This window comes from Thamnophis sirtalis, unplaced genomic scaffold (genome assembly GCF_051295495.1).
Source record: "Thamnophis sirtalis isolate CommonGarterSnake01/CBP01778 unplaced genomic scaffold, rThaSir2_p1.2 scaffold_2, whole genome shotgun sequence".
Taxonomy (NCBI): Eukaryota; Metazoa; Chordata; class Lepidosauria; order Squamata; family Natricidae; genus Thamnophis; species Thamnophis sirtalis.
The window spans coordinates 48,514,713-48,527,941 of NW_028261382.1; the positions used below are offsets into that span (position 1 = coordinate 48,514,713).

Below are 13,229 nucleotides of genomic sequence, written 5' to 3' on the forward strand. Positions count from 1 at the left end.
GCCTCTCTCTCTAAGCAGTTTACAGAATCAACCTCTTGCCCCCAACAATCTGGGCCCTCATTTTACCCACCTCAGAAGGACAGAAGGCTGAGTCACCCTTGAGTCACTCAGGATTGAACTGCTGGCAGTGGACAGAGTTAGCCTGCAATACTTCATTCTAACAACTGTGAAAGGAAGGAAGGAAGGAAGATAGCAATAGCGCTTAGACTTATATCCTGCTTCTCAGTGCTTCACAGCTCCTCTAAGCCAGTGGTCCCCAACCTTTTTATCGCCGCGGACCAGTCAGCCTTTGATAATTTTACCGTGGCCCGCTGAGCGCGCGCAGGGGTGGGGGGGTGTTGTTCGCGACGACACATTGATTGTTTATATATCAGATTGTTTTGATTAAACAACTTTTATTTTATTGTATTTAAACATGCCTTACAAAATAAAATACAATTACATAAATATAAAGTGCTTTAATATGCCCCCCCCCCCACCCGGACAGACTTATGTTCCTCAAAGACCATCCTGAACCCTCAACCCGGACCAACCTTTCTGCCCGCCCTCCCCCTCCCCACCACATTCGGCGGGCAAAGAACAGAGCGCGCGCGCGCGAATGCCTTGGAGAGAGAGAAAATAAATATATATATAAATATATAACTGTTTGGGAGTAAAAGCGGGGAGGCGCACCCGGCGGGGGGGGGAGGAGGAGGAAGGAGGGTGGGAAGGAAGCTGGCAAGCGAAGAACAGAAAGTAATTAGCAAGGATTAAAATGACCTGCCGGAATAAGGAGAGGGGAAAAAAAAAACCCAGATCTGACGGCTAGTGCAGCCTCCACCGGAGTGGCTGTAGAAACACACACCGCCAGTCCTGTCCTTCCTTTCCAACCAGTCTCTCTCCGCGCGCGCATACACACACACACACACACACACACACCCCACACAAACACACACCCGCCGGCAGATATGCACGCACACACACTTTTTTTTTTTTTGCAATTGGCAGAACTACGGTTTTCTTTCTTTTAAAAAAAATAATTAAATGGAGGTGGGGGGTGTGTGGAGAGAAAGGGAGAGAAGCGGACACATAAAACCGAGCCGCACTCGCGAACCACAGCATGCATCTGGGTGACAAAATTGCAGGGAGAAAGCAGGAAAAGCCGAGGAGAGAGCAAAAAAAGAAAAGAGCCAGACCAAGCGCGGCAGGGCGGGAAGGAAGGCGATGATGATTGGGGGAGGTTTGAAAAAGCAGATCCAAGCGCAAAAGTTACTCAGTCATTTCAGCGGCGGCCGGAACAGTTTTCTTGACTCCCTCCCTCTCTCCCTCTCTCTCTCCTCTCTCACTCTCTCACTCTCTCTTTCCCTGGCGATGGATCGGTGCGGGAGTGGGGGAGAGAGAAGGGAGGAGACGGCGAGGGAGGGAGGGAGAGAGAGCCGAGGGTGGGACCAAAGGGGGGGGGAGAGAAATGCATTTAAGAGGAGCGGATTTAAAAGAGCGATCATGGCCCCTGGCCGCTGCGAGGCCCGGTGCCAGGTACTCCACGGCCCGGCACCGGTCCGTGGACCGGGGGTTGGGGACCACTGCTCTAAGCGGTTTACGGAGTCAGCCTATCACCCCCAATAGCCGTCAGTCAGCAAAAGTAGCCTGCAGTACTGCATTATTAACTTATGTGCATCTTGTTTCCGGCTTCTGCGCGTTGCATTTTTGGGCAGTTCCAGGCAGTGGGGATCCCCAAAAACGGGGTGTGCGGAGGGCAAAACGCGATGCGCGGAGGCGGCAATCGGCGGCCATGTGCTCTGGCGATCCCGCAGCCTTGAACTGGTCTGAAACGGAGCGTTCAGAGGCTGAAAAGGTGACGTGCAGAGGCCAAAAATGGCTGACGGGTGGGGGTGGGCGGGGCTACATTCGGTGTATAAGATGCACCAAAAGTTTTGCCCTGTTTTAAGGGGAACAAGTGCGTCTTATACTCTGAAAAATACAGTAACCGTCTCGCTTAGCAGGATAAATTTCAGGCTCAACAGTGGTCATGAGTTGAGGACCACCTGTATTTGCACACACAAGAGGGGTGCTTGCAGCTTCAACCTCATGAGTCCAGTTGCTGGAAATACCTAATAAGGGAAGCTGCCCTTAATTGGTGGGTAATGCCAGCACAGGATCGAGGATGTTGCCAGGCAGTTTGCAGAGTGCAATAACTCCCCCCCCCCCTTTGGAAAGCTCTTTAACTGATTGATGAGAATTAGATTGATCAAGTGCTGTGCCAGCAGAAACAAAGTCTTAGGTGCTGCAGATTGCCAGCGATTTCCTTCTCCAGCACATGGATAAACACCTGGAAACATCTGCCTACCTCCCTACTCCCTCTCTCTCCCTACCTACCTATTGTATTTCTCTCTCTATCCCTTTATCTACCTACCTAACTGTCTCTCTCCCTACCTACCTACTGTATTTCTCTCTCTTTCTCTCCCTCTCTTATCCCTCTACTTACCTACCTACTTTTTTAAAAAAATTGCCTCCTCAAAACCTTGGTGCGTCTTATACTCCGAAATGAAAACAGCGAACGTGAAGCAAGATCTGAAACGAAAAAGTGCGAACGAGTACATATCAAAAGTTTGCCTCCTCCCACTTAGGGAGGGCTTATTTTAGTGCATGTGCTCAAAAGCCCAATTGGGCTTTATTATCCGGGGAGGTCTTATTTTCAGGGGACCAGGGTAGGTGAATAATAGGGCTATAGCAGGATTCAACCCAACGTTGCTTCTTTCCGGATCTTAAAATTGGTTGGGTTGGGTTTTTTTGGAGGGGTGGGGGAATCTTTAAAACGTTGAAAAGTTTTCTGGGCCTTTCCAAAGTTTTGCGTGCCAATGTTGTGTGGTCAGTACGATTAAATAAAAAAAACAACTACGGCATCTGGCATCGGTCAGAGAATGAAGTGTTATGTGGATTCACTCTTTGCCATGGGAGTTTTGGGAAGCCGTATCCTAAAAAGTATCATCCTAGCGATGCATTTGGAAAACGGAGAGGTCATAGTTTAAGAAGCAGGCTAACTTGGTCTCCCTCCTTCCCTCCCTCCTAGGCTGCCGAGGAAGCCCGGCGGAATCGCCTGATGCGGGACATGGCCCAGCTTCGGCTGCAGGTACAGGGGCGGGGCTGACTGCCGTGTGTTTTTCTGAATTGGGACCTTGCTCCAATCAGAGCCATTCTCCTGGGCAGGAAAGGAATCTGCCTTGCCGAATCATTTATTTCATTCACTTGATTTGACTTGACTTATAAGACTGTCCGTCTTGGGAAGTAATTCTGCTGGGCAAATGCAATTAAATAGAAATAGCGCTTAGACTTATATACCACTTCACAGTGCTTTACAGCCCTCCCTTAAGTGGTCTGCAGGGTCAGCCTCTTGTCCCCCCTCCCCCAAAAATCTGGGTCCTCATTTTAATGACTTCGAAAGGAGGAAAGCTGAGTCAACCTTGAGCTAGTCAGATTCAAACCTTTGGCTGAGCAGAGTTAGCCTGCAGTACTGCATTCTAATCACTGTAAAGGAAAAAATAGCAATAGCCCTTAGACTTATATGCCGCTTCTTGGTGCTGTCCAGCCCTCTCTAAGCGGTTTACAGAGCCAGCATATTTGCCCCCAACAATCTGGGTCCTCATTTTACCCACCTCGGAAGGATGGAAGGCTGAGTCAACCTTTGGTCCGGTCAGGATTGAACTCCTGACTGTAGGCAGAGTTTAGCCTGCAAAACAGGTAATTCTCGAGTTACCACAATTCATTTAGTGATGGCGGCAATAAAAAAAGGGTGACTTATGGCCCTTTTTCACACTTACAACGGTTATAGCATCCTCATGGTCATGTGATCAAAATTCAGATGCTTGGCCGCTGACTCCTATTTGTAACGGTTGCAGTGTCCAGGCTTCCCATAATCCCCTTCCAACAAGCAAAGTCAATTGGGGGAAGCCAGATTTATTTTTAACAACAACTGTATTATTACTAACTTAATAGCTGCAGTGATTCAATTAACAAACTGTGGCAAGGAAGGTCATAAAATAGGGCGAAATTCACTTAACAACTGTGATTTTGGGCTCAATTGTGGTTCTAAGTCGAGGACTACCTGTACTGCACCACCAGGCCTCAGACATCAGTATAATAATCTTAGCCAGTTGGAGTCAGCAAACCACCAGAAAGCATTTTCGCTCGCACAGTGCCATGCGCTTCAGTTGGCCGTCCTGTACGGCAAGTATAAAAGGATGCCATTGGCTGAAAGACTCTGTCCCTGTGGCTCAGGAGAGGTGGAGACTGTGGGCCACACGCTCCTTTGATGTCAGAAAAACCATACCGTATTGTTCAGAGTATAAGATGCACCTCCCCCCCCCCCCCCCAAAAAAAAGAGGGTGAAAATCTGGGTGCGTCTTATATACCCTGAATGCAGCATTTGTTTGCTCGTTTTTGGCCCCCGGGAGCACTCTACAAGCCTCCTAAAACAGTGTTTCTCAACCTTGACAACTTGAAGATGTCCGGACTTCAACTCCCAGAATTCCCCAGCCAGCATTCGGTTGAGAAACACTGTCCTAAAGGCTATGCATGCCCTTATTTTGGCAAAATAAGGATTTTATCATTGATTTTGGTTTTATGATTTTATATTGAGAGTTTTCAGTTGTACATTTACGGAGTTGTTTTTATTTGTTCTGATCTCTGGCCTTATGACTGTAATAAACTGAATTGAATCGAAGTGTAATAATAAACACCAGGGAAAAATATTAAGCACATAAGTGAAGAAGAGATGCAAAAAATCCGCTTTGCACTGAATCAAATATCGCAATATTCCAACCTCCATTCATCGCAATCTGTCTGTATTTACTACAGTAGTGGCCAAAATTGTGGAAACCTTTTGGGAAAAGTGTATTCCCAGGCCATTCCAGCAATGGAATGTGATCATCGTCATAGTTTTGGCAGCGTGATTAGTATTATGGGATACACCCAGGAGAAATAACACAGCACACAGAGCCGTAAAACAATTAACAGTGGTTTATTTACAACTATATACAGGCAAACACATGCAAAAGATAAAATCCCTTACCATTCACTACAGACACAAGGAGAGAACCGAATACAAGCCGAGAAGAAGAAAAAACACCCTCTAATAGCCACCTATATATAGACTTGTCTGGACCTCCCATCAGAGTCTTAAAAGGGATGTACCATAGCTGCAATGAATCAATCTTGTTTCATTAGCCTTGCCTTCATCTTACAAATTACATCTTATAGTCTTGCATCAGTTGGCAGCTATTAAATCCTCAGGGCCTTAACAATTATCTTGAAGCTCCATCAAACCTCAAAAATACACTTTTCCCAAAAGGTTTCCACAATTTTGGCCGCTACTTTATATTAATTCGGAGAGAGAAGCTGGTGAGTTGTGTGTATTGGCATGGAATAACGTCCTGGCTTTGTCGCTTTCTTCTGAGTGGCAAGGAGCCAATCGAGACGGTGTCTTTTTTTCCTCCGAGCTTCTTCACTAAAGATTCTTGTTTCCATTTTCCCCCTCCTTCCCCAAACAGCTGGAGGTGTCCCAGCTGGAAGGCAGTCTCCAGCAGCCCAAGGCTCAGTGTGTGATGTCCCCATATCTGGTCCCGGACACCCAGGCCCTCTGCCAGCATCTCAGCCCCATCAGGCAGCTGGCCGCCAGCGGACGGTTCATTGTCATCATCCCACGGACAGGTAAGCAGAATGCAGGTAGAGCTGAAGCCGGCACATGCCTGGTAGATTTGGCCAAGGGAAATTTCTCTGTACCTCAAGACGGCTATCTGGAAGGCAAGAGGAAGGCGCCTGGGGCTGTTGGGCCAGGGGAGGCGTGGCTTTAAGGAAGATTTCCGAGCCCCCTTGGGACTCTGGAGGTTGCAGGGGGTGGGGGCCCCCATTGTTGTTAAAAGAGGAAGCAAGAGGAACGCTTGGCTCTCATTTTCTCCTTTTAGTCATCGATGGCTTGGATTTCCTGAAGAAGGAGAACGCAGGAGCTCGGGACAGCATCCGATACTTAGAAGCAGAATTTAAAAAGGGAAACAGGTAGGTTGTCCTGTCCCTCTCCTGCTTTTTTCCTCCACATATTGATCGGGGGGGGGGGGGGGGAAGCATTGCAGAATGTCAAATTACCTACATTAAACATTTTGAATGAACTACCGTATTTTTCGGATTATAAGACTTAGAAGAGGAAAACAACAACAAAAGGGGTTTTGGGCCTCCGTGTGTCCCATTTCTGGCCCTTTCCAGCCTTTTTTTCTACCGATTTTTGAGGCTTCTTTTGGTCCCTTTTCAAGGCTTTTTTTTTTTGCCTGTTTTGGGGCCTTTTTTGGACTTTTTGAGGCTTTATGGCTCATTTTTGAGGCTTTTTTGGCCCGTTTTTGAGAGTTTTGATGGCCCGTTTTGAGGGTTTTTGCAGCCTTGTTTGTTTTAGGGGGGAAAGGGCCCAAAAAAGCCTAGAAAACGGGCTGCACAAAACCCAAGAAAATGGGCCAAAAAGGCCGAAAACGGGGGTTGCGGAGACCAAACAGTGGGCGGTGAGTAGGCGGGGCTTTGGTAATATTCGGTCTATAAGACGCACAGAAATTTCCACCCCCTTTGGGAGACAAGAAAGTCTACCTTATAGTCCGAAAAATACGGTACATTCCAAAGAAGAAAACTCAAAAGGACATTTGAAAGAAACTGCTTGTTCCATTATTTTTTCATTGATCAGAAGGTAATTTTTCCAGTTCACCGACAAAAGGGCGACCGACAAAAGCGCGGTGACAAAACCATGAGTTCTGAACTGCGCCAACGAATGAGCACTGAATCGCGCCAACAACAGCGCGCCGACAGAAAGGCGCTGTAAACCTAACCCTAAACCTAACCCTTACCTTAACTTAAATCGCCCTTCTGTCAACGCGCTGTTGTCGGCGCGTTGATGACGTCACGGTTTTAGCGACGCAGTTTTGTCGGCGCGCTTTTGTCGGGTCACGAGTTTTTCCTCTTCTTGAAACTATACGTACTCCTCAAATTGCAACAATTCATTTAGTGACCGTTCAAAGTTACAACAGCACTGAAAATATGACAGTTTTTCACACAACCATTGCCCTATTTCCATCGTCACATGATCAAAAATTAGACGCTTGGCAACTGACTCATACTTATGACGTTTGCTTTGTCACACAATCCCCTTTTGCGACCTTCTGATGAGCAGAGTCAATGGGGAAGCCAGACTCACTTAACAACTGCAGTTATTCCCTTAACACCTCAAGCAAGAAAGCTCATAAAATGGGACAAAATGCACTTAACGTCTCTCGCTTAGCAACTGAAATTTTGGGCTCAATTGCAGTCATAAGCCGAGGACTCCCTATACAGGAGAGAATGGCCATGGGAATGAGTTTTTGAAGAAAAAACGAAACAAATTAAGCTGCATTCCAAAAGCTGGAAACAGCTGTTTTACTGATCATTATTAAAAATCTGTACAAAAAAAAATCCTTTGGGCTGATATTTCTCCACCGTAGAGACAGAAACTTTCTCCACTCTCAATTCTAAAGCCAGTTGCTACATCTGTCATGGCTACTTTGTCCTTCCTTATATTTAGAGAAGGGCCATCACTGCTTAGTAATATTAGTAATATTATGATTCTCTCCTGTGATTGCTTCTCCAGGTACATTCGCTGTCAGAAAGAAGTGGGGAAAAGTTTTGAGAGGCATAAGCTGAAGAGACAAGATTTAGATGCTTGGTAAGCATGCGGGCTTCGTCCCTTAACTCAGGGGTCTCCAACCCCAGGGCCGTGGCCTATTTGGAACTGGGTTATGCAAGTGACTGGCCAGCACACGCATGTACAGTGGTGGCCAAAATTGTGGAAACCTTTGGGGAAATGTATTTTTGAAGTTTGATGGCTAGGAACACTAATTTGAGGGGGGGGGAGTTTCACAATAATCATATTCCTGGTTGCCTGGGCGAAAATCTTTGGTTACATTGTGGAATTGGCTAAATGGGAAAGACTTTGGATACTTAATTGTTAATTAACAATGGCCACAGCTTATAAGGAAAATCTGTACCAGATGTTCTACAGAGGGCATCTTCCCCCAGCACGGCTCTCCAAAATGTTTAAAAATTGGGCCCCAAATTGTTGGAAGTGCGAAAAAACCCACCAGGCACTTTTTATCATACGTGGTGGACATGCAATGAGGCAAAAAGATATTGGAAAATGATCATGGTTGAAACAAATGGTGGGAGATCAAATTCTGTTCAAACCAGAAATTTTTTCTCCTCGGCATAATACCGGAGGGGTATAAGAAAAATGGGCTCTATCTAATTATACACATAGCAATAGCAGTTAGACTTATATACCGCTTCATAGGGCTTTCAGCCCTCTCTAAGCGGTTTACAGGGCCAGCATATCGCCCCCAACAACAATCCGGGTCCTCATTTTACCCACCTCGGAAGGATGGAAGGCTGAGTCAACCCTGAGCCGGTGAGATTTGAACTGCAGAACTGCAGTCAGCTGAAGTAGCCTGCAGTGCTGCATTTAACCACTGCTCCACCTCGGCTCATAAGTCCACATATTAATTGCGGCACGAATAACCTATGTGCAGTATTGGAAAAAAGAAAATGTCCCAAAATTTTGGCCTGTGCGGAAGCAAATAGAGTCACCCTCGAATTCAAAAATAAAGGGGAGTGGGAATATTACGAAGTTTGGAACAGATTTTATTTTTGGTATTAGACAAGGCAACAAGACTGGGACAAATTGTAAATAATGTGATTGGATAGAAGAATATATGTTGTGTTAAGTAGGCTGACAGCTAATGGAGAAGATTATCTGTATATATGGTGAACTCCCTTAAGCGTCTCACTTAGCAACATAAACGTTGGGTATGGTTGAGGTCATAACTCGAGGACTAGTTGTACCTGAGGTGCTTTTGCCAACAGGTTTTTCTCTCGCTCCTCCTGTCTTTCGTTTCAACTTGTGTCCTCCCTCCTTCCTTCCCCAGGAACCTCTATAAGATCTTGGACAGCTGTAAGCAGCTGACGGCCTCTCAGGGAGGCAGCGAAGATGACACAGCTGGCATGGTGACGGTCATCACCGGCTTCCAGCTGGAGGATCCCAGCAAACTTTCTGCTCCCATGCAGGTAGGTGTCCGGCGTAGAATAGAACAGTGTTTCTCAACCTTGGCAACTTGAAGATGTCTGGACTTCAACTCCCAGAATTCCCAGCATTCGCTGGCTGGGGAATTCTGGGAGTTGAAGTCCAGACATCTTCAAGTTGCCAAGGTTGAGAAACACTGGAATAGAATGACTGAGAGCTGGAAGGGACCTTGGAGGTCTTCTAGTCCACCCCCACGCTCTGGCAGGAAACCCTAGACCAGGGATATCAAACTCAATTTCACTGAGGGCTACATCGGAGGTTGTGTTTGACCTTGGGGGAGGGGCGCAGCTCTAAGTCACTCATGTCGGAGGAGGGCGGGGGAGGCTCACCTGTTATGACCAAGTGCTAAGGCAGGACTTTCCTCAGATTCTCCCTCTCATTCTAATCTTCCTTTCCTTTCCTTCTCTTTCCTTTCCTTCAATTTCCTTTCATTCTCTTTCCTTCAATTTCCTTTCATTCTCTTTCCTTTAATTCTTTCCTTTCATTCTCTTTTCTTTCATTCTCTTTTCTTTCCTTCAATTTCCTTTCATTCTCTTTTCTTTTCTTTCCTTCCCTTTCATTTCATTCTCTTTCCTTTCCTCTCCTTTGCTTTCCTTTCCTTCTCTTTCCTTGACTTCTCTTTCCTTTCTTTTTTTCTTCCTCTTCATTCACCTTTCTTCTTCCTTCCCCTTTTGACTTCCTTGCTCTCTTTCCTTCTTTTTCTTTGCCTTTCCCTCTCTTCTTTCCTCTCCCTTCTTGCATGCTCAAAAGGAACATTTCTCCTTTTGTTTTGGTTTTAGATTGTCTTTGATAGCCCCCTGCCAGCGGAAATTGAGGCTGGGGGAGGTCACGCAGGCCACCCCCTCCCCAGGCCCCGTTTTTGCAGGCAGAGGCACTGTAGGCCAGATCTAAGCACCCCGTGGACCATTTGACAGGAGTTTGACACCCCTGACCTAGCCTTTCCTTACTAGGATAGACAAATCCAAATGAACTTCTCAAAATAATGCTGCTCTTCCCCATTGCTACAACTGCTGCCCAAGAATGCCGCATGGGAAGACAAAAGATGAGCTTTATTTATTTAAGAAAACTTACATAACAGCCCGGCTCACTCTGTGAATGTAGATAGCTTACCAGGATAAAATCCCCATACAAAAAAAACCAACAATGTTATAAAAAAAAATTAAAAGCAATAACATCCTTCTAACTAAGAACACGGGGTGCAGTGGCTACAGGATGCGGTGACTTGGGCTAAGATGCTGAGCTCATCGATCAGAAAAGTTGGCAGTTTGGCGGTTCAAATCCCTAGCACCGTGTAACGGAGTGAGCTCCCGCTGCTTGTTCCACCTTCTACCAAATTAGCAGTTCGAAAGCATGTAAGAATGAAAGTAGAAAAATAGGAACCACCTTTGGTGGGAAGGGAAGAGCGTTCCGTGCGCCTTTGGTGTTGAGTCATGCCGGTCACATGACCACAGAGACGTCTTCGGACAGCACTGGCTCTTCTGCTTTGAAACGGAGGTGAGCACCGCCTCTAGAATTGGGAACATTTAGCATATATGTGAGAGGGGAACCTTTACTTTTTAGGAAGATTGACAATTTGCGCAGGATACAACAGCAATGGATTCCTGCAGGGGGATGGACTAGGTGAGCTCTGGGGTCTTGAGCTGCAAGGCTGGGACCTTTTCTGCCCGGTCACTGGAATCCTTTCTCTCCTCTCCTCAGTCTGCGATCCAAGCAGCGGCCAGCGCCAGCATTGAGATCCAGAACGTGGTGGAGTTTTACAAGCAGTGGAAGGAGATGGGCTGAGCCTCTTGGGACCACCGGGTTGGTTGAAGCTCCGTCTGCCCGTCTCTGGACGCACCGCATTGGAACGAAAGAACGTCAAACCACAGGCGCTAACTTGGACGCGACGCAACCGCGGCGGCAACCCACCAAAAGAAAACTTGAGCAACCGGGGTGTGTGCGCCAAACACATGGGCGCGCAGGGGGGCGCGCACACAACACGCACGCAACTGCCCCGCCATCACCTCCCCTCCCCGCAGAGGAGGTGGCGCGCGTGGGGACATCGCAGCCGCTCTTGGGGGAAGAGAGGCGCACCTTGGCCGCGCCCCGGAGAGACAGCGGCAGGAGGGAGGGAGGGGGCTCCATTCTCGACGCTCGCTCGGTTTTTCGTTGTCAGAAAGGCGCCGGCGGCTAGGCTCCCGCGCTTAAACAATGAAACAAAACGGAAAATTCCCTTGATTTTTTTTGCCGCTCCCCTGTCGCCTGACTGCAGGACGAAACCTCCCCAAGGGGGCCTGTGTGATCCTGGCGGGAATTGATCAGGATCGCTGGACGAGGCTCTCTTGGAAACCGGCGGTGGGGAAAGGGGCACGCGCTCGTCTTCGTTTTTAACTTAAATGTTCCTTTCCCCCCCCCTCCTTTTACCGTGTTTCTCGGACGAAAGTGACTCATTTTCGGGGCGCCGTTCAGACTTGGAAACCTTGGAAGGATGGCCAACTGTAGCCAGGGAAGTGGGAAGGTTTTTAGGACTGTTTAGGCTATTTATTCCTCCCCCCCCCCCCGCTTTTCTCTTTCTCCACCTTTTATCCTTTTAAAAAAAATATGATTCTTTCCCCCTTTTTTCTTCCTCCTCCGCAGCCCCGGAGCCCTTTGCATGCTGTCTTCTCTCGCTCTTTCCTGAATGCTGGGAGGGGACTGCGAATCCCTGCCAAGTGAAAAACCAGCCAGGCTGTTTGCGTCACTGCCTGCAGGACGGGAAAAAACCCCATGCCCATTAACCAACCAGGGACCGACCCAGATGAACCTTCCACCCTGGCCTACTCGCCCCGTTTCCCTTTAGAAAGTGTGATGCAGGACAGGACGAAGGAACGCTTCTTAAGATGTTGGGGATTGGCTTTGCCTCACTCGGTATATAAACCAAAGCAGCAGGTAACGGTCAGCAGTCCCCCAACTCTTCCTCCAACCTGGGGTAGCCGGACCGAGCGCCGTCTTCATTCTCTAATACCACAACGCTTTGTCCTTGTGTTGCGTGCGCTTAGCTTATTCCGACAAGTTGGGGAGAAGGGGGGCGTTTGCAGGCCTGGAAATCCCGTTGTTTTTTCCCTGCCCTGCCCTGCGAGGAAGCCCTCGAGGCCTGGCCCCTGCCTTGCCCAGGCGTGGAAAAGGAAGCGTGGGGCTTCCACCAGCCACGTAGACGTCGGGCGTCTCAAAACGGTGGTCCTTCCCGCTTTTGTTCATCGGCAGAGAAAAAAATGTCATTGCTTTGATCTCTTCCCGCCTGCATTGCAGGACTTGCCGCCGGTCACCGCGACCTTTGGCTGCTTTCTCTCTCCCTCTCTCTCTCTCTTTGCTGGCTTTTCCCCTCTGTTGCCTCCCCCCCTCCAAGGCCCCTCCCAGCTCCTTCCCTTTTGGAGTGGCGGGCAGATCAGGAGTTCCCTTGGCTCTGTATCTCCGGGAGGGCTCCCCCCCCCCTTCCCGACTTGCCGTCGCAGAAACGGTGCCCGGGAAAAGAAGCCGCCTGCGGATGGGTCCTGATTTTGAATCTTGGCAACAGAATTAGCCCTCCTGACACCCCCCTCCTCCCAGGAAGGGATCAATGGGAGAAGCCCCTAGTCTGCAGAGAGACTCGGGGCGTGGCCAGCCTGTGGGGTTTAGAGGGGGGTCTGAGCACCCTCGGCTTGTAAGACCCCTGCAAAGAGAGGGAACTCTGCAAACGTCGGCCTCCGTGGAGAAGATCAGCACAATTTTGGCATTGATTTCACTTGGGATTGTGTTGGGGTTTCTTTTTTTGGGGGGGGTGGGGGTGGGAGGAGGGTGGGATCGAAGCTCGTGCGGAAGGGACATTTTAAAAATCCGAGCGTTTAAGGGTCGCCGAGGCTGGCAGTCTGGTCGGGGGCTTCTCTTCAAGTGCTCTCGGGGGTGGGGGGGAGGGGGGTGGGGTGCATCGGTCTGAGCCACGGCTGGCCTGTCTGTTGACAATGTCAAGAGCATCTTTTTTTTTTAATTTTTATCGTTTTTTGGAGCAAGGGGAATTGCATTGCCATAATAATAAACATTTGTGAAATCAAAAGAGTCTGCGTGTTTACCTTGAGCGGGGAAGAACTGTGACGGGGTTGGGGGCGAGTGCGTTTCA

The 13,229-nt window shown here is 48.4% G+C and overlaps 1 protein-coding gene across 1 annotated transcript in view; it reads left to right on the forward strand.

Annotated features, from left to right (window-relative positions):
• The window catches only part of SMG5 (SMG5 nonsense mediated mRNA decay factor), a 50,807-nt gene extending 37,641 nt beyond the window's left edge, over positions 1 to 13,166 (forward strand). The window contains exons 17-22 of the mRNA XM_087705363.1: positions 3,050 to 3,109; positions 5,526 to 5,685; positions 5,940 to 6,030; positions 7,634 to 7,708; positions 8,964 to 9,102; positions 10,817 to 13,166. Coding sequence (XP_087561489.1) covers positions 3,050 to 3,109; positions 5,526 to 5,685; positions 5,940 to 6,030; positions 7,634 to 7,708; positions 8,964 to 9,102; positions 10,817 to 10,900 — 609 coding nt within the window. The 3' untranslated portion in view covers positions 10,901 to 13,166. The remainder of the gene's footprint in view (positions 1 to 3,049; positions 3,110 to 5,525; positions 5,686 to 5,939; positions 6,031 to 7,633; positions 7,709 to 8,963; positions 9,103 to 10,816) is intronic.
• Positions 13,167 to 13,229: the final 63 nt, after the last annotated feature.